General features: G+C 33.8%; 1 protein-coding gene across 5 annotated transcripts in view; it reads right to left on the bottom strand.

The window, feature by feature from the left end:
• Positions 1-26,234, bottom strand: part of EPHA5 (EPH receptor A5) — a 358,479-nt gene that overhangs the window by 36,296 nt on the left and 295,949 nt on the right. For 3 of the 5 annotated variants that reach the window (XM_045997835.1, XM_045997834.1, XM_045997838.1), the window contains 4 exons: positions 24,156-24,221; positions 14,653-14,720; positions 12,272-12,397; positions 7,687-7,872 (listed from right to left, as the gene is read on the bottom strand). In XM_045997835.1, the coding sequence (XP_045853791.1) occupies positions 7,687-7,872; positions 12,272-12,397; positions 14,653-14,720; positions 24,156-24,221 (446 nt within the window). The remainder of the gene's footprint in view (positions 1-7,686; positions 7,873-12,271; positions 12,398-14,652; positions 14,721-24,155; positions 24,222-26,234) is intronic. The other 2 variants (XM_045997837.1, XM_045997836.1) reach the window with 1 other exon arrangement.

Below are 26,234 nucleotides of genomic sequence, written 5' to 3'. Positions count from 1 at the left end.
CCTGATGTGGAGCTCAATCCCAGGACCCTGGGATCATGACCTGAGCTGAAGGCAGAGACTTAATCCACTGAGCCACCCAGGCACCCAAAAATACAAATTTTCATAGCATGCTCTTATTAAATAGTAAAGGGACATTTTTAAAATATAGTGAGGCTAATGTGGAGTGGTAAAACTAACAGTCATGTTTTCAATTCACTGAGCTTAGGAGGAAAAAATGTATACTCTAAAGTGAATGAACGGATGAGAAGATTTATTGACATTGAATAATATACATTTGGATAGAAAAAAATAAGTGATTACTTTTTAGGGAAATGGGCACCTGGCATTTGTTCTATAAGATTTCTTAGATTTCATCACCTAGTTTTAAAAGTCAGATTAATTATTTATGACAGTGTAGGTTGTAATGTCAATAACAAAAAAAATATTTGAGAAGTGTGATAGGGAACTAAAACACTTCTCACATTTTAGAAAATGGGAGAAAAGCAATTAAAATGAATGTTTGCAAACAAGCATGATCTTCTTTTGTTGACAAGAATAAGACACTTTAGGACCCATTCAATTATTTTTCATGCTTGAGCCATTTTAATGCTAATTATATTTAGTTTGGCTTATGTTTTGTCTCAGTTCGTGCTAGACTGCAAGAATGACATAGCAATAATTAATGTGGCTTACTCTAACCCTCGTAAATTCAATAAAACTGTATAAATCATTTTCCATTATCCAGCTTGAAGTACAGACAAAAAATAGATTTGCCAATAATTTTGAAAACATATTATCAAAAATCTATATAAAACGAGCTCCTAAAGCATGTCAAAACATGATTCTAATCACAGAGTAGAGTTTTTATATTACTTTATATTATTTACCAAAGATCTAGCCCAGGCAGAGTCTAAGTAGAAATAGAAACATATTTATGGAATTCACCACCCTTTTATTTTAATCATTCAGTATTGGTGATCATAAAAGAGCTACAATTTGTTGATTTGTTGGATTTTCACTCTTCACAAGGCACAATGTTATTTTTAATTTTATTAAATTCCATAATAGTGGCATTACAGAAGACATTTTTCAGAAAAAGAAAAGTCAGGCTTAAAAAGATTCAATATATGATGGGTTGATGAGTGCAAATGTATAAGAAACAAAGCTGGGAATCCAATTTATGTCCATCTGACTATAAAAGCTATTTTCCTTTCCTCCACACTATCGATACCTATAATTTCAAAATACTTATTTTAAAGTTTAAATTTTATTTTATTTATTTTATTTAAATTTTATTTTAAAACCTCATAATTATTTACTCTTTTGCGTTAATACACGCTTGGCAATCATGACTCTGGCGTGGCAAACTATCCAATCATTAATGGCAGATCTGGTAGGAAGTCAGCTTCTTTCAGTAAAGAATAGATCCTCACATATAACCTTACATATGACTATCACTTATACATGTTCTGATTGTTCTGAAGTTTTCACACTTGAAAATGTAAGAAGAAAGAAACATGTGAGGTTATTTTACTACAATAGAAAAACTGAGTTTGCTTCCTTACTCTGTGACTTTTTTTGGTGCTAACGTCCATCACAAATCCAAAAGAAGAGAGAATATGCCACCCCTGGCAAAGCAGTCCTTTTCCATAAGACATCTCAAAGTTAGGTAAAACAAACTCTGGGGAATGTTGCTCTAGCCCTTGCTTTTCATAGCATTGCCCCAACAGTCTGGAGAGCTGTCATCCATCGGGAGCATATTAGAAATACATAATCCCAGCGCTCAATCTGTTCTAATGAAACACATTCTACATTTTACAATATCCTCAGAGGCACGTACAATTTTGAGAAACGGTAAACTAGGCCACATCACAGAAGTCACAGCTAAATCTGGGCTTATTTTATTTGCATTGATTCCAGATGCTTTTCTGAAACCATTAGCTCATCAATAAACACTTGATACCACTTATGCCTCCATTCAGGGAGTGTTTGATTTAGAAGCATTATAATTCACTGGAGAATAATTGTCACTGGGTTTCTCTTAGTAATATTTTACAAGACTTGTAAAGAATTAAAAGTAATCCTGTGCTTATACTTACGAATCTACAGTTTTATTTCATTCAGTCATTCTGTTTGGGTTATATTCCATTTAGTACACTAACACTTGCAGCTGTTTGAAATTACTTTTATTTTGACCCCAAGGGAAACTTGAGAAAACTCAAATATCATGGTTCAATTATTAATGGTTAATGGTCAACCAGAAAATGGAATCTTGTGCTTAGAACAGGAATAGATAATGCTTATTAATGGGATAAGGAGGGGAGAACAAAGTATGGGGCAATCAGAAGGGTACTCATATTTTAATTCCATTATGGTCTTTAGTTGTTGGTTAACATTTTAGAGAAAAATCATTTATAACATTCTGTAATTTTAATTTTGGGAAAGATGATAATGTAAAAAGTTGGTATACCTTACCTGAAACTGGAGCATGAAAACACCAAATGTCTCTAAATAGAAACTCAAAACTTTCCATAATATCTTCTTTTATTTCAGATTGTTTACACTGATAAACTTTTTCAGTAGATGCTCATTTTTCAAATTAGGAATTAATTTGAGTTGTTCTGACATTACTGAAGGTAGATGATTACTTATGGAACGGAAACTATGAACTTTTCAGAGGAGGTGGGGGATCCGAGAATTAAGAAACCTGATAGTTTTCTTTTATTAATAATGAAAATAACTTTAAAAATACAATGTTTAATTTATTAGTAGTCAATCTATGAGACAATAAATTTTGTTTGTATAGTTCTATTTTGTTTTTTGGTGAGCAAGAATTAGATTTTATCAGGAAGAACACTTATAAATACCTAATAATTATTTTACACATATTTCTTGAACTTCATTCTATGCCTTAACAAAGAAAAACAGGTACTGAATCAATGAGCTGGCTTTCATTTCTACTTCAGCTTTAAATTTATTTCCATTGTGGTTTATAACTGGTTCATAGAATTTATTTCCTTACGCGAAAAGCACATTGTAAAATTCAAGTATACTTACACTTTAAAACATTTACATTTTTACATCTCAGGACTAAAGGTAAATCAGTCACTACATGCTTATAAGCCTCTCAAATGTAAGTTGTCCAAACTAAACTACTGATTACCAACCACAGTCTTGATTCTACTAGACTTTTCCCTATATGGCAATTCCTTTCTTTGAAGAACTAATGACAAATAATAATTATTGACTCTTCTTTTTTTCTCACACTCCATATCTAAATCACAAGAAGCCTTTCTGTGATTGTCTTCAAAATATCTAAAGAATCCAGCTACTACTCTCCATGCTAGATCAGCACCCTGATCTAGTCCATAATGAGGTATGAATAATGTCAGTAGCCTCCCCATAGTCTCCCTGCTTAAACATTGGCTCTTACTATCTATACTTAACATGGCAGCCAGACCGATCTTGTTAACACAGATATCAGATTCCATCACATCTTGGTTCTAAAGGCTGCAAAGCTAAGACTGAGAGATGGTCTTTATAGGGACCAAATATTGTGCACCATCTCTCCTCCGACTACATCTCCAAGTTAAGTTCCTTCCAGACTCCTCTCCTTTATTCCATTGAAGCAACAATGGCCTTGATAGTTCTTGAACTTCCCATGTAAGTTGCATTTAAGACTTACTGGTGCTTATTTCTACAACATTCTGTCCCCAGATACTTGCAAAACCCACACCTTCACTTTATTCAAGCATTACTAGAGAGGCCATTAACTAAATAAAATAGAAATTACTAATCCTCAACAAAAGCAATCCCTTATTTCCTCACCTAGCTTTATTTTCTTATTTAATATATTATAAATATATTTATTCATTTAGTTTCTGTCTCCCCACCCAAAGTAAACGTCATAAAGGCAGGAACTCAGTCTGTTTAAACTCTGCTGTATCCTGATTAATAGCTATGGGCATATATTAGGTGGTCAGTTAATATCTTTGAATAAATAAATGTTTGTCAAGTGTATACTGAATGATGAAATATGAGATTGGTAATGTACACTCTTTAAGAGCTTGGGTTTGGAAGTTATGTGAAAGTTTTAAAATGTGCCATTATTCTATGCTGATTTTATAATACTAAATAAGGTATTTAACCTATTTAAAGTTAATTTTTCCCATTTGTAAATGAGAACAAATACTAGTGTCTAAACAATAGACTATTGTTCAGATTAAAGGAGATAATAAAGAGAATTAAGCTTAGTAAATTCTTAAAGTAATGTTAATGATTAGTGGTAGTAGTAAGTGTTATATACAAGATCTTTTGAAAAGATTCTCAAGCTATTTCCTTCATATGAATTTTATTTTTCTCCAAAACAGCCTTAGTTTTATGGGACAAGATTTTCAAAATAAAATATACTATATAGCTTGCTAGTTTTAAATGTTTATATAAATGCATCTAGTCATTCCACTTAGTTAATACAATTTATGTCTTTTTTTTTTAATCACCTAATGTGTCTGGCCCTGTGATAGAGATTAGGGAGGTTATAAACATATATCAATTTCAAGTAGCTCATTTTGTAGTAAGGATGATAAAACGTGTGGAGGGATAACTATGATATCACGCATAGCAAGATGAAGTGCTTGAGTATACAAGATCGAGTGTATAAGATTGTCCCTGGCTGAGAATTTACTCATAAAACAGATATATGAAATGCTACACATGCTGAGCACTGATCTAGGAACACACAGGTGGGCAAGACAACAAAAACCTGGGCTCTTTGAGGCTTAAATTCTAATGTAGAACCAGGAAGCTTTCCTTTACTCAGCTACTTGTGGATCCGAAGCTTTCCTTTACTGAGCCATTCAACATTATTTAGTGGTTCTTGTATGCAAGGCAGGCACTGAGAATAGAAAGAAAAAATGAAGATAAATGACAATGATCTCATGGATAAAGCCACATCTGAATTAATACTGAAGGTCAAGTAGAGCCAAGGAAAGTGGAGAGGACAGTTCAGGGCTGAATGAAGTATTTCAAAGAGGTAGAACAAGGACTCGATAAGAGTTTTTCCAGAAAGGAAATAGTGAAATGTGGGGTTATGGCCAAAATTACATGGGGTTAAGCATCAAAGTATATATATTTTGCTTCATTTTTTGCTTGTTTGGTGATGAATCATCAGAGGAAAGCAGTGATTTAGTAAAATCTACGTTGGGGCAATATGTATGGAATGGGCTAAGATAAGACAAAAGTAGGAAGGCTAGATTGAGGATTGTTGAAATATCCCTGGAAAATATATAGTAAGAGCCTGTAATATGGAGGTGACTTTAAAAAGATAGAATGAAATACTATATTTGAAAAGTAATTGCAAATTTATCTAATAAGTCAGAATTGTCTGACTATTTAAACAATCAGTTGTCATTGAATGTGCTATTTCCTCAGACATAGAAATAGAAACAAATGAGAGATTTCTCCAATGTTTCTCTAATATTTTGCTTAAAGTTATTAATTTTACAGAAGAATTATATTTGTACATGATCCTAGATTAAGAACTATAACTATGAATCATTTTAGGACTCAATAGAAGTATTCCTTTAGTCAACTTTGACAAGAATTTCCACAAGTGGGGAAAGATAAATCTTAAAGAACTAAAGACGCTGCAATGGGAAAAGGATTTTTCCTATTTTTCCTTTAATTTTGAATCTCTTCACATCGTAAAAGTTGGCACTGTCGATATTACATTAAAGCATCTTGTATCAGGTTAAATGATGTTATAAGGGTGGAGCCCTAATCCAGTAGGGCCAGTGTTCTTATAAAAGCAAGAGACACCAGAGAATCCAGTGCATTTTCACAGAGAAGCAGCCTGATGAAGACAAGAAAAGTCAGGTATTTAAAAGCTAGGTGAGATGTTTCATTAGAAACCAACCCTGATAGAACCTTGATCTTGGGCTTCAATTCCCTAGAACTGTGAGAAAATAAATTTTTGTTGTTTAAGACCAAAAAAAAAAAAAAAAAAAGCATCTTGTATCGTGAATGAGCCAATTAACCCAGAACCTGTGGTTTTTTTACATAATTTCTAATGATGTCTCTCAGGAATATATAAATATTTCTGATATGCCCTCTTTAACAACACATCACAGAAGGAATTGGAATTCGGGCTCATGTTTCTGGCACGTAGAGCAGTGGTACGAGAAAGAAGAAGGTTCATGATGGCACCACCCATAAGTGTGCGACTTCAGACTCCCTACCTCAGCTACAATCAGAAAAATCATGAGATTTAGTTGCACTTATGTCTCATTATCTGTGTGCTGCAGGTTGAGAATAATTGTTGAATAAATTAGCATCAGATCAGAGAGCATGAAATTAAGGACACAAATAAAGTGAGTTGCAACATGGTAAATCAAAAACAAGCCGAAGACTTCCTAGGCTGAACATCAAGAGGTACATTTATTAAGTGAGAATGCAGTTTGAGTTCACATGGAACAAAAAATAGGACAGAAATATTTTAAATATTTTCATTTTACTTAATGTATATGTGTAGTTTCGTGGCAGCAACAGCAAATAGAATATTTGATTAGGAAAGTAGACATTTCTAATCTGTATTCCCAGCTGAAGTGCTGTTTTTTTAGACTAAAATTTATAAAACTTAGATATGATCATGTGTTCATCAAGGTTTCAAGTACATATAAAATTTAGTTGACTTAATATGAAATAAATTTAGTTGTCTTAGTTTGTCTCACCAGGACCTATTCACAGTAAACAAGTTTTATAATACATCAGGGGTCTATAAAAGGAAGTGAATATTAATTATAATAATTTTGGGGTGTTGTCCACTAGTATCTGATGCATTCATTTAGATTAAAATAAATATTTATTCACTACTTTAATTAGCTGCAGGTTTATTCACACACACACACACATACATACAAATACATCTTTTTTTTTTTTTTTTTTTTTCCCATTGTTTCAAGTGTACTTATATTTTTTCAGTACTTATTATTGATTTTTTTTTTCCCCCTTTTATTAATTTTTTCAGCGTAACAGTATTCATTCTTTTTGCACAACACCCAGTGCTCCATGCAAAACGTGCCCTCCCCATCACCCACCACCTGTTCCCCCAACCTCCCACCCCTGACCCTTCAAAACCCTCAGGTTGTTTTTCAGAGTCCATAGTCTCTTATGGTTCGCCTCCCCTCCCCAATGTCCATAGCCCGCTCCCCCTCTCCCAATCCCACCTCCCCCCAGCACAAATACATCTTAATTTAATCTGTTCAACAATATTACAGGTTAGGTATGATGTGTCTCTTTTTTGTTTTTTGTGATATTGGGGCTCAAAATGTTTAATTGACCATGGACTGGTTTAGCTTTAGGTATAATAGGCTTACATCAATATTTAAGACACTGTCCGCATTTTCAGGGAGCAGACTTTTTTTTTTTTTTTTTTTTTTTAGCAAAAGAGACATACATGCAAAAGAGACAAAATTAAATGAAATATCTGAGTAAGAGTTTGGGGCAAATGAAAGATCATTACAGATAACTGCAAAGATCAGCTTGGACAAGAATCTATTAAAATACAGGACAATTATTATTAGTATTAGAGACATTTTGAATAGCATTGCTGTGGCTAATTCTTTTTACCCTGAAATTAATAATAACCTAATAAAAGACACCCAGATATTCATGATACACACACACACATATAATTTCTACTGTACTCACTTTTGGTCACAACACCTTCTAAGTGAATGATGTTAGGATGATCAAACTGCCCCATGATACTTGCTTCACCCAGGAAATCTCGGCGTTGCTTTTCTGTGTAGCCTACTTTCAGGGTTTTGATTGCCACAGGTAATTCTCTTTTTCCTGGAAGTTTCAAACGTCCACTACAAACTTCACCAAATTCACCTTGTCATAAAGATGAAAAAACACAAAATTATTTCAAATCTTTACTCTAATAATATGCTAAAGTCCTAGAATATTAATGTTTAGACAAAACAGTATTAAAGGGGAATTCAAACTTCATTATCAGTGGTAAGAGAATAAGTGGTGCTTTGGGAAAAACCGTCTGCAGGTGATCATAAAACACTGGGGGTTATTAGCTTCATCCATCTCACCCACAAAAACCTTAATGAAAACATTAGAAAGAAATTGAATGTAACTGACTGAAAATCACTTCCCTCTTCCTTCTCTTTCTACAGTAGCAGTGCCTTAATTAATAAGAACAGAAAAGGAAGAAAGTTTATGGAAGGACAAAAAGGAAATAATTTTGAGGAGGAGATGATTCATAAACAGAGTAACCGAGTGCTTAAACTATGTAAATAGTTTCGGGTACTACAAATTATACATGGAATATAAAAATAGTAGATAATAAAATCCTATGTTTGAATATACGTATTTTTGCTGTGTTTTTTTTTTTTATTTTATAAAACAAACATTTGCTGGTTTAAAGATTTTATTTATTTATTTGTCAGAGAGAGAGATGGAGAGAGCACAAGCAGGGCGAGCGGCAGGCAGAGGGAGAAGCAGACTCCCTGCTGAGAAAGGAGCCCAATGCAGGACTTGGTCCCAGAATCCTGGGATCATGACCTGAGTCAAAGGCAGATGCTTAACCAACTCAGCCAGCAAGGAGTCATTCTCAGGTTAAAATATGAGCTCCACAGAAGGAAGCATTAAAATATGACAAATAACATACCACTTTGAAAGTAAGTCAGTTATAAAAGATTTAAAAACATTCTATGTTGGGGCACCTGGGTGGCTCAGCAGGTTAAAGCCTCTGCCTTCAGCTCAGGTCATGATCCTGGGGTCCTGGGATCGAGCCCCGCATCGGGCTCTCTGCTTAGCTGGGAGCCTGGCTTCCTCCTCTCTCTCTCTCTGCCTACCTCTCTGCCTACTTGTGATCTCTGTCTGTCAAATAAATAAATCTTAAAAAAAAAAAAAACAAAAAAAACCAAACATTCTATGTTACATCAGGACATTAAAAAAAAAAAAAGATCAGGCTATTGACATGGTCTATTCTATAATATAAACACAAATTAAAAGAAAAGAGAAAGGACCCCAAAAGATAAAATCATGAATGATAGAAAAAAGATCACAACCAACACCACAGAAATACAAACAATAATAAGAGAATATTATGAAAAATTATATGACAACAAACTGGGCAATTTGGAAGGAATGGACAACTTCTTAGAAACTTACAAACTACCAAAACTGAGAAAGGAAGAAATAGAAAACTGGAACAGACCCATAACCAGAAAAGAAACTGAATCAGTCATCAAAAATCTCCCCACAAACAGAAGTCCTAGGCCACATGCCTTCTCCAGGGAATTCTACCAAACATTTTAAGAAGAGCTAATGTCTAAAATAATAATAATAATAATAAATTTAAATAAATTTAAAAAAAAGAAGAAGAGCTAATGTTTATTCTGCTCATACTGTTCCAAAAACAGAAATAGGAGGAAAATGAAAAAAAAAAAGAAAAAAGAAAAGAAAAGAAAAAAGAAAGAAATGGAAAACTTCCAAACTCATTCTATAAAGTTAGCATTATCTTGATCCCCAAATAAGACAAAGACCCACTAAAAAGGGGAATTAGAGGCCACTATTTCTGATAAACATGGATGTAAAAATTCTCAATAAAATACTAGCAAATCAGCTTTAACAGTACATTAAAAGAATTATTCACCACAATCAAGTGTGGTTTATTCCTGGGCTATAGGGGTGGTTCAATATTCCAAATCAATCGACATGATACACTACATTAATAAAAGAGAATATAAGAACCATATGATCCTGTCAATAGATGCAGAAAAAGCATTTGACAAAATACAGCATCCTTTCCTGATATAAACCCTCAACAAAGTAGGGTTAGATGGAACAAACCTCAACATCATAAGGCCATATATGAAAGACCCACAGCTAATATTATCCTCAGGGGAAAACTGAGAGCCTTTCTCCTACAGTGGGGAACAAGACAAGGATGCCCACTCTCACCATTACTTTAATGCAGTACTGGAAGTCTTGGCCTCAGCAATCAGGCAACAAAAGGAAGGCAAGGAAGAAGTCAAACTTTCATTATTTGTAGGTGAAATGACACTCTGTGTAGAAAACCTGAAAGACTCCACCAAAAAATTGCTAGAACTCGTACACGAATTAAGCAAATTTGCAGGATTTAAAATCAACATACAGAAATCCATTGCATATCTATACACTAGTAACAAAGCGGCAGAAAAAGAAATCAAAGAATCAATCCTATTTGCAACTTCACCAAAAACAATAAGATACTTGGAATTAATCTAACTAAAGAAGTAAAAGATTTGTATTCTAATAACTATAGAACACTTGTGAAAGAAATTGAGGAGGACACAAAGAAATCGAAAAGCATTCCATATTCATGGATTGGAAGAACAAATATTGTTAAAATGTCTATAATAGCCAAAGCAATCTACAGATTTATTGCAATCCTTGTCACAGTATCAAAACCATTTTTCAAAGACCTAGAACCAATAATCCTATAATTTGTATGGAACCACAGAAAACTTTGAAGAGACAAAGCATTCTGAAAAAGAAAATCAAAACTTGAAGCACTATAATTTCAGACTTCAAACTACATTACAATGCTGTAGTGATCAAGACAGTACGGTACTGGCACAAAAACTGACACATAGATCAATGGAACAGAATAGAAAACCCAGAAATGGACCCACAACTCAATGGTCAAGTAATCTTTAACAAAGCAGGAAAGAATGTTAAATGGAAAAAAGACAGTCTCTTCAACAAATGGTGATGGGAAAATAAGACAGCCACATTCAGAAGAATGAAACTGGACGACTTTCTGACACTATACACAAAAATAAATTCAAAATGGATAAAAGACCCTCATGTGAGACAGGAAACCATCAAAGTGCTCAAGGAAAACACAGGCAGAAAGGTCTTTGACTTTGCAGTAGGAACTTCTTACTAGACACATCACCACAGGCAAGGGAAACAAAAGCAAAAATGAACTATTGTGACCTCAGCAAGTTAAAAAGCTTCTGCACAGCAAAGGAAACAATCAACCAAACTGAAAGGCATCCTATGGAATGGGAGAAGATATTTACAAATGATATATCTGATAAAGGGTTAGCATCCAAAATCTACAAAGAACTTATCAAACTTAACACCCACAAACAAATAACCCAGTCAAAGACTAGACATGAATAGATACTTCCCCAAAGAAGACATCCAGATGGCTAATGGACACATGAAAAGATGCTCAACATTACTCATAATCAGGAAATAAAAATTAAAGCCACAATGTGATATCACCTCACACCTCTCAGGATATCTAAAATTAACAACACAAGAAATAGGAGTTGGTAAGGATGACGAGAAAGGGAAACTGTCTTTCACTGTTGGTGGGAATGCAAACTGGTGCAGCCATTCTGGAGAACAGTGGAGGTTCCTGAAAATGTTAAAAATAGAACTATCCTACAGTCTAGCAATTTTCCTACTAGGTATTTACTCAAAGGATAAAAAAAATACAGTTTCAAACAGATTCAAAAGTATACATGCTCCCTGTGTTTATAGCAGCATTATCAACAATAGCCAAACTAGGGAGAGAGTCCAAATGTCCACTGATAAATGAATATATGATATACATATAATGGAATATAACTCAGCCATCAAAAAAATGAAATCTTGTCATTTGCAATGACATGGATGGAGCTAGAATGCATCATGCTATATAAAATAGGTCAGTCAGAGAAAGAGAAATACCATATGATTTCACTTACACGTGGAATTTAAGAAAGAAAACAGATGAACATATGGGAAGGGGGAAAAGGGAAAAAGGAGGGACAGAAACAACCCATAAGAGACTCTTTTTTTTTAAAGATTTTATTTATTTGAGAAAGAAAGAGACAGAGAGAGTGAAAGAAAGAACACAACTGGGGTGAGGGGCAGAGAGAGAAACAGACTTCCTTCTAGGCAGGGAGTCCAATGCAGAGCTCAATCTTGGAACTCCAGGATCATGACCCGAGCTAAAGGCAGACACTTAACCAACTAAGCCACCCAGGTGTCCTGCCATAAGACACTGTTAAGGATAGAGAACAAACTGAAGATTGATGGAGGGAAGTAGGTGGGGGGTGAGCTAGATGGGTGATGGGCACTAAGGAGGGCACTTGTTAGGATGAGCACTGGGAATTGTATGTAAGTGATGGATCATTGAAGTCTACTCCAGAAAAAATACTGCATTGTATATTAACTACCCCAATTTTAGATGAAAAATAGAAATAAATAAAAGTATGAGTTAAACACACTATGGTACCTGCTCCAATAACTCTTTGAATGGTGATGCATGAAGCTTCTATCTCCTTGGCAAATTCATGGACAGCTTGATTGGGATCCTCATAGGTGTGTGGATCAATATAAGTTCTTACTCCTGGCAGCTTAACTGGAAAAATAAATGTGCATTAAAATATAACTGCTTGTAAGGATGAATGAAATCAGACATTATTAACATGCAACTCTGGCTTAAATCCCTAATTCCTAGAAATGCCCAAGCTGTAAGGGCAGCCCCCACCCCCTTCAGTTATAGGGGTCATTTGTATAGCCATGTCATTATTATAATCGTAGAAATCTGGATTGCTGGTATGTACAAGAAATTCATATATATGAATTCATCATATATGAATAGATATTACCTTTCAACAATAATGTTCATAGAGTCAGTCTCCGAGGCAAACTAAGGTAAGTTTGTTTCCTACACTGGGCAATGAAATGCTGTGGTTGTTGTTTTGTTATTCTGTTTCACTTAAAATGCTATCATAGATGAATTTTGATTTTACAAAAAAAATTTTAAATGATTTTTCTGGTGCTTCGGTCCAGTAAGACTAACACAGAAGTCAAAAGAAAAAGATAAGTTCTATCTCTCACTCTACCCCTGTTACTTCATGGCTTTAACTAAGACTCTATGATTCTATGAGCCTCAGTTTCATCACATTTAATGGCTATCAATTTCACAAGTTGTTGTTGTTTTTAAGGATAAATAGCACTAAATAGGATAGGACCTATGAAAATAGATTCAATGCTTTGCAGCATGAATATGGGTTCAATGATTTTAACTTTTATGGTCATAGCAGAGTGACAAAAACAAAAGAAATTATTTTTATTTACTTGCCAAATCAACTAATGCTATACTATTTATGAAAAATGCACATTTTATTTATATTTTAAATTTTATTTATTTGACAGAGAGAGACACAGCAAGAGAGGGAACATAAGCAGGGGAAGTGGGAGAGGGAGAAGCAGGCTTCCCTCTGAGCAGGGAGGCAGCGGGCCTCAATCCCAAGACCCTGGGATCATGATCCAAGCTAAAGGCAGTCGCTTAACGACTGAGCCTCCCAGGTTCCCCCCAAAAATGCACATTTTAAAATACCATTAATTTGAACTCACTTAGTCTAGTGTTTAAAGTATGGTATCAAAACTTGATTTTCTGCTTAGTGAAATAAGTCAATCGGAGAAAGACAACTATCATATGATCTCTCTGATATGAGGACATGGAGAAGCAACATGGGGGGGTAGGGGGATAGGAGAAGAATACATGAAACAAGATGGGATTGGGAGGGAGACAAACCATAAATGACTCTTAATCTCACAAAACAAACTGGGGGTTGCTGGGGGGAGGTGGGATTGGGAGAGGGGGAGGGGGCTATGGACATTGGGGAGGGGAGGCGAACCATAAGAGACTATGGACTCTGAAAAACAACCTGAGGGTTTTGAAGGGTCAGGGGTGGGAGGTTGGGGGAACAGGTGGTGGGTGATGGGGAGGGCACGTTTTGCATGGAGCACTGGGTGTTGTGCAAAAAGAATGAATACTGTTACGCTGAAAAAAAATAAATAAAAAAAAAAAAAAAATAAAAAAAAAAAAAAACTTGATTTTCTGTGTTTTTAAAAAGGATAGTCTTTTTCAAATCATTGAATGAAGATTGTTGCTATAGGATCTGCTCAGGAAATTCCTGCTAAAGTGCTAGAAAAAGAAGAAAGATACTGAGAAATTTTATTTGCTTCTTCCAATGGTGTTATTTAATGATAACTTTCTACTGACTCTGCTGGAAGAAATTAGAATTGGCCTAGAAATTTGGTTTGAAATATAATAGCTTTTTATAATGATAGAGAAGGGTTTTTTTTTTTTTTTTTTTTTTTTTTAAAGATTTTTATTTATTTGACAGAGAGAGAGATCACAAATAGGTAGAGAGGCAGGCAGAGAGAGAGGAGGAAGCAGGCTCCCTGCGGAGCAGAGAGCCCGATGCGGGGCTCGATCCCAGGACCCTGAGATCATGACCTGAGCCGAAGGCAGCGGCTTAATCCACTGAGCCACCCAGGCGCCCCGAGAAGGGTTTTTTTTAATTATAATGAAATTTTAATTTTTTTTTAATTTTTTAAAATTTTTTTAATTTTAATAAAATTTTTAAATTTTTTAAATTATAATGAAATTTTAAAAAAATGAATAAATCATCCAGCTGTTGTCTAGAGTCAGGCAGCAATGCCCCCCAGCCCATACGCTTTACAGGAACATAATAGAACACTTAAATTTTTAAACACAATATTTTGGTCAGTTATTACAAATCTCCTTGTCTGAAAGTACATAAAAATAAAAATAAAACCTCCTCTATTTTGTTTTCTCTTGATTTTTTATAATTTGCTTACTGTGCCCATTATGAAAATGCATCTTTTCCTCTTCCGGATCTTGTTTTGCTTTGCTGTAACCACACCGCCTGGAACAGAGGAAGCTACAATTAGCCACATCTCCAAGTGTTGAATCACATGAAGCCCAGAAGCACAAAACGCAATTGAAATGATTGCAGCCCTAACTGATTTTCACACTAGGAGCATGAAAAAACACCAATCCTTCTTTTGGATGAATGATATTTCCGCCATCCGTATCTCTCAGTCTTGCCCAGATTTCACTGAGAAGTCAGAAGCCATCCAAGTCCATTTTTTTTTAAATTCTCTCTACCATACACCACACTCCAGATATTTTTCTGTTTCCTTTCTTTATCGCTTTTTTTTTTTTTTGCCACCTCAGAAGCCTTTTTACAGAATACACTGCCCAAAATATGTCTCTGATTCAATAGTGTCCTCCTTTCAGTATCTTACTCTATCATTTTATTTTTTTTCCTCTTGTTCAGGGGGTCTTTCTCCACTCAGTCCACTTAGATCACTACCAATTAACCAAACCTGCAACCCTTCTCAGTTCAGCGCCACCCCCCAAATCTTATTCTCTCCTGTTTTACTTAACTACTTACTAATTCCAGTGCCCTTGCAACCTGTTCTTGTTACTGAAAAAAATCTGCTCTTTGAGGTTCACGAATGACATAGTCACCTCATGACTTTATCTTGGTTTTTAATTATTCATGATGGTCTGAAATCTCTGACTACTCCTTTCCTGATGCTTCTTGCTCCTCCCCTCATTTATGTGAACGTCTCTGGTTCTCTACTGTCAATCGATTCATTTCCATCAATTTAATTAATACCTCCCTTCTGGTTTAATTATTTTGAGAGCTATACTTTTATTCCTCATAGATTTACTTTATAGGGATATTCCATTGGCATACAGACTGAAGAGATGTGAAAAACAAATCAGTATACTTCTCTTTACTTTCAGTCTTGATCAGTTGCCTTCTTTTTCTGTTAACAACACTGGCAAGGCCTTGGCCCCTTTAGGAACAAAGCCTTATCCTTGTGTACTTCACAGCAAATTAGTTGTCAAATCCCAAGCATTGTATAACACAAAAGTCTTACAATTCATCTCTTCTTTTTCATTAGCTCTACTGGTTCTTCAATTAAGGCTTTGTTATTTTTCATTTGGATTGCTGTAAGTGCCTCTGAACTGATACTCCTGTATTCTGCGACTATTTTCCCAAACTCTACTAAACCTGGCTGTAGCCAAATTACTATAAATAAGGTTACTTTTCTACTTTGTTGTCTCCTGCAAAGTCTTCAATCAATTAATACGATAAAGATTTCTAAACATAGCCCTAATGCCTATTTCCTACACTACTTCTGTTATCTTTAAGTATACAGGACTATAGTTTCTCAGGTTCTCAAGATCTTTCTCCATGCTTCCACATATTTGCATATACTTGTTCCCACACCTAAGATAGTCTTCCTAAAAATTTTCAGTTATCAAAGTCTAGTTCAATTTTTGGCTTCTTCGTGGTTTTCCTTCTTCCTGATACCCCAACTTAATGCAATCTTTCCCCATGGGAACCAAACAGTTTTCTGTACTCCTGTCACATTGGGATTCCCATTTCAATGCAACATAATCATTTTGCATGTCCTCTGGTTCTTTTACTATTTGCCAGTTTTGTAAATGACAGTAGCTAGCGTTTATCTATAAATTTCTGCGGTGACCTAACGCCCATCTCAGAGCTGGCACCAAAACTATTTGTCACATTGATGAATGAATAGATGAATGAGTGAATGATATGTTGATTGCATCTACACAATGACAAGTATTTGGAAAGTTGATGAATACTAAGTTGATGTGGTACATGATAAAACATTAAAACAACTGACTCAAATGAAAATATTTAAATTATTTTAGTGAGAGTCTAGGGAAGTGAATTTACTGTTCATAAGGTCTCATAACAAAATCGAGTTTATTAAAAATAAAATTTCCATTCATTTCTGCATAAAGAAAATACAGCCAAAATGACAGATTGACAAATAATTTCATTATAAAGTTGGTTGAAAACTACTATGTGTTGTAAATGAAGTGTCCAATCAACACATACAAATGAGGACTTCCCCTTGTTTACATATTCTTTAATATATGTGTATTTTGATACATAAATGAAACCTATTCTATTCTGTATCATTTCCTAGTGTATAACTACGTATATTATACAAAGTAGATAACACAACTCATCTCTGTGTCATTTTTGAATGAAAAATACAATTATATTTGTTTAATCATGTTAACAAACTGACAGTTTATTAATAAAATACAGCTAAGTGAAATTTGAGGAAATCTGAAGTATCCTTAATAGGTATGCTATTCTTGGGTGAAGAAAAATACACAATGGGGATTTGGTGGCTTTTCAAATTTTATTCATAACACTTAGATAGCTGCATTTATCATCCAAGAGTCCTTAAGACATCTTGAATTAAATCACTGCAGTGAAATGGAGAGAAAAAAAATACATCAAATCATACTAAAACTACATTTGGTCTGACATTTAAGTTATTTTAACACACTGTTCATAATTTTTCTAGATACTACATTATTCTTTCAATCTTTAATACATGGGTCTCTAGAGAGAAGTTATTGATACTTTTTAAAATCAATGTTCTAACTACAATTGTGTGAAATCACCCTGAGATTTAGGTTATTTAAATAATACCAACAAAAAAACCTTTGTTAGAAGAATTCTAAAGAGACCTGAAAAGTATACAAGTTCTTGCAGTTTACTTTAGAAAACAAACATCCATTCTACCTTCAACTCCTCTACCTTCAAAAGAAAAAAAATAATAATAATAAGCTTTCAAATTTGTATCTTCAAAATTCTTTATCATTAAATAGGCCTCATGGATTTTTAAATTGCATGCAAATTCCTCATATGAAAATGGAAATAAAACTTTGGATCTCATCTAAAAAGTGGTCTGGGAATTCCTTGGTGAGGACTGGTTAACATTTTAATACCTAAGGTGAGAGTCAGGAGGGCAATAGAAAGGAGTTATTTTTGACTATGGGCATCTCTAGAGCTCAATAACATATACAGCTGCATGTCACATTAACATATAAAATTAAGTTCTGGAACCCCCAAAAGCATCAGTAAAACAAGCCTCAACAAGATACAGCAAGTGAAAGTTCAGCTGGCAGAGACTGGCACTCGAGCAGAGGTTCAGCCTCACTAACAGAGCACGGCAGGATGACTGCTCATTCAGTATCGTCTTCTGTACCTGCTCCCGATGCATAATTTTAACCCATCAGACAAACAGTCAATAAATATGCCATTCTATACATAAATTATGCCTCCTACCTTCTGGAACCGATTTTTTTTTTCTGAATGGAAAAGAAACAGTTTCTTCATTTTGCTCCATATCACAATTTTAATGAGCTTTGATTTCACTGCACTAAAAATATCTGGAGTGTTTTCAATCAGGGAAATCATCTTCTTGTCCTTTTTACTTATGTTTTCCTAGATAACAATGCTGTCTTACTGTTTAGTAATAGAGGTGGGCATGAGAATGTAGGTGTGATTCATATTCATTAATTAATATTTGTTAAGAAGTCCTAGAGAGACAATGTGTAAATATAACAATGACTTTAATAGGTTACTTAGAAACCAGCCTATTTTCTCCTATACTTGTTCTAAGAATTTGAGTAACACATCCTTGATGATACTAATTCCGATCTTCAAAATTTGGTCCCAATCATAAATGATCCAAATTTGGATATTTGAAATTTCCGTAATACATGAAAGAGTAAGTAATAATCTTTATGCATGGATGGATGTGCCAATAAGTAATTCAATTCTTGGATGTTGATTAAGAATTTGATAATAAATTAGAGTATGAATGTCAAGGCCGCCAGAGGACCAAGCAATGCATAGAATTAGTACTGTACTAAATGGCACCCTTATGACTAATGAGGAAAGATGAGTGAAAGCAATAGCCAAATGAGATGGTAAATCCTTGTTCAACTACAGCTTCCAGAGAATCAGTTTTCATTTCTTTAGCCTACAGAAAAACAAAAAACAAAACAAAACAAAACAAAAAGCACACAAACAAACAAAAAACCACTTTTCATCCTGCTAAATTCTCTATCAGGTGGGAAGGGATAAAGAAATAGTTTCGCATTTTGATTTTTCTGAAAGAGTGAGCATATGCAGTCCCTAGTTCAGAAATGGAAACTTCTATGTTGCCTCCCTGCCTTCCAGATTAAGAAATGCCTTACCTGTATTTTAGAGCCAAAAAGTAAAATTCAAAAGGCAACAGATAGCAGTATGTTTTACTTATGGAAAATAAAATCTTCTTGTAATTTAAAACCTCTTTAAAAACCACACTTCTCCAGATGTGCACACTCTCCTATTCTTACATGACAATGACCTCAACCACTGCATAATTTGTTTAAGAATTTTATTGCTAACATCTTAAAAAGAATAAGTTACAGCTTCTGAGGAAGGAGTTGGACTTTTTCACTTCAGGATCCTCTCCAACTAAACAAAACTAGTTTTAATGAAAGCTCATAAAATAAAGAAGATATGAATACCAGCTTATTAATATATTTAATGAATACTAGAAATAAATTAAGTTTTGTTTTACAGGATGATATTCTTCAATAAGAATGCAATTGAAAATGCAGTGAAATGAGATTTTGAATTATTAAGCTGTATTGTTTGCAGGACCTTGACTCTCATTCATACATTCCTCATTCATATACCAGGGTACTGTGATTTTTGGAGGTCTTCACAGATAGATTTAAGTTATACAAAAAAACGATCTACTATTGTTTACTGAAAATTGTCAAGCATACTTCTCAAGAGAAATGTATTCATGCTGAAAATCACACTTTCCTTGGGATACGGGAATGGAGTAATTATAACACACAAAATGTAGGCTTAGCTTGCAAAGTTCCCGTCTCACATTCTATCAGAATACTAACTACTCTGTGATTAAAGGCAACATGAGACACTAACTTATTTCTTATTTTATGCCTTACATCCCATTTTTAAATTTCCATATTCTAAAAGACAAAGAAAAAAAAGAATACCTTCGAAGTAAGAACCTCCAAAATAGTATGGTACATATGAATTGGTACATTTTTGACTAACGAACTCTTCAGATCATTTTAGATTAGCAATAGGAAGACTTGAACACTTCCAAATACTCAAAGATGAATTGTAGACTTCTTCAACATGGAGTTAAATTTTAATTGACTTAGAATTTTGATATAAAAACACATTTCATAAAGTATGACACTGAAGACTGTCTTCCTGTTTTCAATAAATTTTGTTCTAATGTAAGATTAGGTAATATCCTATTAATTTTTAAACTATTCCATGAAAATGACTATTGGATTTCTCAATTAGAGTAGGGCCACTTAATATCTTCTACAATATCTCCTACTTGAGGCTCCACAAGTATTCTAAAAAGGAATTTGGGAACAGTTCATTGTTATGTTTTATACAGCAAGTCTTCAGTTGGAATATAATATATTCTCTATAAATGGCAATGGCATGTCTTACGTCTGCCTGCTATGAGCACTTTAAATGGGGGTCTAGAATTATAGGGGATAATTTTATATTCTCTGTATCTCTTCTAATTCTATAAAATGGGATAGTACTCCCACATACCTCCCTGGCAGAAATGTTGTGAAGATGAAGGAAATAATCTCTGTTGTATGTATGAGGAAATAAAAATTTGCTCACTTCAAATTTTAAGAAATACTCATTTCATATAGAGAAAGAAAAATGGTTCATTGAAACGTTAAGATAATGGTTGGTTGGTTTGTTTTCGTGTTTGTTTTTTTAAGTAGGTACCATGCCCAGTATGTAGCTCAGTGTGGGTCTTGAACTCAGGACTCAGGTCCTGAGTTCAAGACCCTGAAATCAAGACCTAAGATGGAGATGGGAGCTGAGATCAAGAGTCAGAAACTTAACTGACTGAACCACTCACGTACCCCAACGTCATATTTCAATATAATTTGTGATCTTTGTGGTCAAGGAATTTGTTTTTGTTTTTGTTTTGGTCTTAATCTCTGCATTAGTTTTTCCCTCATATCTCTGATTAATAATATTTTTAAAAATCTCTAAAAAGTGAGATTAATTTCCTACAAGTTACAGGACAGGAAATGAACCTTTAATACCTCTGTTTTCAGAATATAAAACTCTATTTCCCTTGCCACTTGAACACTTCAGAAAAAGCAGTAAGTGACAAGACATTGGAAAAACATGAAAATTAATGAATGAAGAAAGTAGTCTGACATGTTTGAATTTAAGAAATACAAGAAAAAGCTATTTTGGGACCATGGGATCTTTCAGATGGACTTATAATAAATCTTATGTTATAAACATTTTTTTGGTTTTTGTAAACATAAGCACAAATTCATATTAAGGGATAAATGATAATGTTATTTTAGAAATTGCACACATTAATGTCTTATTTACATTAAAAAACAAATCCATTCAACACAGGGTATTTGTAAAAATAGGTTTCCTTTGAGAAGTAAAAATAGTAATTAGAATCTCAAGATAGTTATGATGTCATAAAGTCAAAGATCATCAATAAAAAATACCTCTGCTAAAAATGTAGGCTATCTTGGGTACGTAAAATCTAGGCCTCTAGGTTTCAATCATATATTTTACTGAAATATTTTCTATTATTGGGTAGATTGAAATCAAAGAAGAAAGAATATTTGAAATATTAACATTATATATGACTGTATAGATTTCACACAAAGTGGGCAACTAGAATGATGAAAAATAATTTGAGATCAAAGGTGGCAGCATCTAATTACGAATTTTAACTTATAAATGATACACCATCCATTTGAGAAAGAATGGAGTATGGTTTTTCGTGACAGATATCGCACAGCAAAACTCACAACTCTGGAGAATTGAAGCTTCAATATAGTTGAACTGGAAAATGAAATATCTCAATCAGTGGTTTAAAATGATGTTTTTCAGACCCTGAGATTTCCACAAGGTATGTCCAGGTACTTTTAAAAGCCAGTAAATTTACAGTGGGCAATTTTAATTGCATTATAATGTAATGAATTTAAGGTCAAAACCAGTTATATATGAGAAATGAAAAGCAGTGAGATTTCAAAATCTCAAAATGTCTAACAATCTTTGGTCTATTATGTCTGTTCACACATGCTGGTGATAGAATGTTCCATTGGAAAATATTTATGTGGTACTGACTCATCCTGATATGATTATACATGAAATTGGGTGACAAGATTACGGGTCAAGATTTTTCAGTATTTCAGTATTTCAGTACAGTCTACTAGGAAAATTCTTCTTCTCAACCCTTAATTTCCAAGATAAAATGTTTTTTCCTCAATGATTTAACCTTAACAGGTAGTATTTTTAACGGAAACCTCATAGTGACTTGACATTCCATTACAAAATGGCATTTTAGAAAACATAACAATAAGAACATCTTAAGCTTCCATTCTTTCCCAGTAATAATTTTAGATAATTCTCTTACAGTCTAACTTATGTAAAATCAATTTAAAAATTTTTTCTTCCACTTTATTTTGGCTTGTTTTACAAAGAATGCATTAAAAAATTCTGGATCTTCCATAAATTTTTCCATGAAAACTGTTACCATTTTATTAGGTATCTAAGTACATTTGTGGCTAAATGTACTTTCATTCATTCATTCACTCATTCAGTGTGTGTGTGTGTGCACATGTGCACACACACACAAATACACATGCACACACAAATGCACTCAAAATTACTAATGTTATCTGAGTAAAAATATTAGAAAAACAGTTCTATTATCAGGTTTTCTGATGTGTTCTTTGTGAAGGAAGCATTCTGCCTTTCTATTTTTCCTTTTATTTATTTTATAAACTCCCTGGAGCCCTCTGTATAGTGGGAAAAGATTCTATTTTTAAAATTCAAGCATTTAAAATCTGACTAACGTTTGTTCTTGCCAATACTTTCTAACTCGTGTCTTCATAAATTTTTACATTCACAGTAAGTTTATATTTGCGATTTAACTCAAGGTAGGCCCGGATGTCAATCTTTTTTTTCCAAGATGTAAATTCTATTTATTCTACATAGTGATGATATATCTCTTACAACAACTATATTCAAGACTCAAGTAGTGTGAACAGTTCAGCAACTTTTACTTTCGTTTTTAGCTTTCCATAAAGTGGTTTTAAAATCACAATGTAAAGCTATTTGTGTTATACTTTAGCCATTGCCAGATTTCAGGATTTTTTGGTTTGTCACCAAAGCCCCATGCTCAGAAAAAGAATTTTTAGAGTAAGTTAAGTCAAGTGAAACAAATCTATGCTTTCATAATAAGTTTGAAACTTTTTACAAGTACAAAAATTTCAAAAGATTGAGAAAAAGATCTCTTGAGTTTTATCAATCTACTTGTTACTTTCTCTCATTCTCAGAAGATCACTGGTATCCATCCCACCATTTCTCACGTGTACACACATGTGCACATATACTCACAGCAATTTTTTTAATTAACAAAAATTAATTTACACCTAGAGAATGCAAGTTACAATTTAAAGTGCTCCAAGGAAACCTTATACTTCTCTAAAATGCATTTCAGGTTATCTTTTCCTTGCAAATTTTGACTACAGATAACAGCTCAATACAATAATACAGGGATTTAGACTCTTTAATCTGGGCAGAAATTATCTGGATTATTTCACTTTTTCCAAGATAGTACACTATTATGTAGGAGTCTCTCTAAATCTGTGGATAGAGGTCTCTGGTCTTTGCTACCGGCCTATAGCTTATAGCTATAACCCAGATACATAATCAGGTCTTGCATTTGTAAGTAATTAAGACTATCCCATTTGGATACTGATTCCCAAAATGTGCTTATTTTTTTACTTCAGCGGTATCAAATTAGAAATATCACCTCTAACATCTAATATCTGAAATAATCCAAGCTTAAAATACTAAATAAACCATTTAAAGTTACATGTGGTTCTATTCTCCAATGCCATATGTATCCACAATGGTAACAACAACAACAAAAAATGGAAGATCCCAGTTAATTTATGGTCATTGCACGGTTCTGGGAGAGAGAAATGGTGATTTCACCTTGAAGCAGCATTTCAGCAAGAAGTAGGATTCCACCTCCATATATGAAATGATTTTAATTTTAATGGAACAACGAACACAGCAACATGTTAAACGTAAAACAGGTGCTACAATCTTAACAACTTCCGGTTTAAATCAGGACCACAGCAAACGCTTTGGAGGAGAAGCATGAATGCTGGACATAAGGATGATGTGCTCTACGTACATTTTCTTTGAAATTATCCATTACCCAATGACTTGTTAAGATTCCCCTTTGGAAATCAGTTCACTCTTCTTTCAGGCACAACCGGTGCACTAACTGTTAAGATGTACACAAATGGAGAAAAATAAAAAAGGAATGCTGACGATAATACATAGAGGTGGGACATTACATAGGAGTGAAAGCGGGAGGGGAACACTAACCATATTAGGCTTGGATGGGCAACAGCGCACAGGGAAGAAGCCCTTCCACAGCCACACTCGCAGCAACTGAAAAGCAAACAAGAGAGCCCAAGATAAGGAAGAGATCCCACTCCCTCAATATAGCATTAAGACTCTATGAATTTAGACAGGTGTCTGTTTTGCTTTTCAAAAGCAAAATCCCTGAAGGCATTACAATTAAATTTCTTCCACAATGCTTTTCAAATTAGATAGCATTTTATGGATTTAAGAAAGACAGAGCTATATTAAATAATTATTTTTATTTTACTTAAAATGCTTATTCGTAGGAAATATAATGAGCCAATGCTTTTGATTATGCAATTAATACAAACATACAAATAAAGATTTAAGCCCATTTAAATATATCTTTCCTCAGAAATTCCTGCAAAATTTATAGTCAGAAGACATGCTAAATTGTCCTTTAAATACATGTTTGCATAGAGCCTACAAATTAGGAGGGAGAATAATGTCCTGCTAGTTTGACCCACTGATTTCATATGCCAGCGGCATTATTTATCACAACCTATTGAAAATGTTATGCTTACATGACTTCTCCAATCACCTATGGAAAACTACCAAATTAAATTTACATATTCAGACTTAAAAAAAGCATCTCCAAATATATATTTGTAGAGCTATTGCTATAATAAAAAAGCAAACTATATATAATACATGCACCTTTCTGGGTATTACGACATTTAAGATTCTTTCAAATTTCCCGCATAGTCATAAAAAATCCAGAAAATACCAAGTAAATCGCGTACTAAAATGTACTTTATCATTAGAAACCACATAAACTGATAGCAGACTATAACATAAGTTTAGTTAGTGCTTCAATGCATTCGTTTGCTTGTATATTTTATGAATATCATTTCTAGTGATTTCAAGAGACAGAGAAATGAGCTCAGCAATGACACATAAACCTGCAGGCCTAGGGTTTTGTCTAAAATCTGTCTATTTTGAATTGCAATTATTTGAAATGTATCTACTCTATTTTATAACAAATAAGGAGAGGAAAGTGAAATATAAACATATAACAAATTTGGAAATGTTAAAAAAGTTAGATAAGTTTTTCCAAATCAAATTCCAAAGGGTCTTTTTGAAAGGAAAAGTAGGGATTGTTCTTTCTGTCTATCTATTTATATACATATATAATTTTTTTGTAAACTGACGTTGTTTTAATTTTGGGGGCTATTAATTGGGAATTTGGCTGTATGAAAGTGGAATCCTAGTAAATAAAAATGGCTACTGTGACAGTTATTTCCTATTTGACTATTTATTATAATATATTTTTAGGGGGTGCCTGTGTGGCTCAGTTGGTTGAGTGTCTGCCTTTGGCTCGGGTCATGATCCCAGGATCCTGGACTTGAGTCCCATATTGGGCTCCTTGCTCAGTGGGAAGCCTGCTTCTCCCTCTGCCTGCCACTCTCCCTGCTTGTGCTCTCTCTCATTCTCTTTCTCTCAAATAAATAAGTAAATTCTTTTAAAAATATGCCTTAAAATTATTTCACTATAGAGATAATGAAATTCAAAGTTAAGGTATATCAAAATATTAAAATACTTAAAGAGTAGTTAAAACATCTGTGAAATACTTTGGCAGTTCTTAATATATTTCTTTATAATTAAATTAACTTCATTAATGTCTTAAACACATACTCATGTCTTATATAAATCAACTTTCCTGTTTCTGCTTGTATCAGCCCTCAGATTAGGGGTTGCCAAACTACAATGCATGGACCAAATCTAGCCTACCACTTATTTTTGTCTATAAGGTTTTGTTGGGACACAGCCATACTCGTTATTTGTGTGTGGCTTGTTCCGTGCTGTTATGCCACAGTTGAGTAGTTGTGACAGAGAATATAGGGCCCTCAAACATTTAATACCTGCCCTTAGGGAATGATTGCCTTCCTCTTTTCTTAGACTATTAGTTTCCTAAGATGAGAATGATTCTTTGATCTTTTCTTTTACTTCACAGTTTAAACAAAATGAATGGCATCTGTAAGTAGTCAGTGTTTTACTGTAATTGGTATTACCTATGACACAATTAGCTCAATTTACTGA

Source organism: Meles meles, chromosome 2 (assembly GCF_922984935.1).
Source record: "Meles meles chromosome 2, mMelMel3.1 paternal haplotype, whole genome shotgun sequence".
NCBI classification, from domain to species: Eukaryota; Metazoa; Chordata; class Mammalia; order Carnivora; family Mustelidae; genus Meles; species Meles meles.
This window is presented reverse-complemented; position numbering and strand designations above follow the sequence as displayed.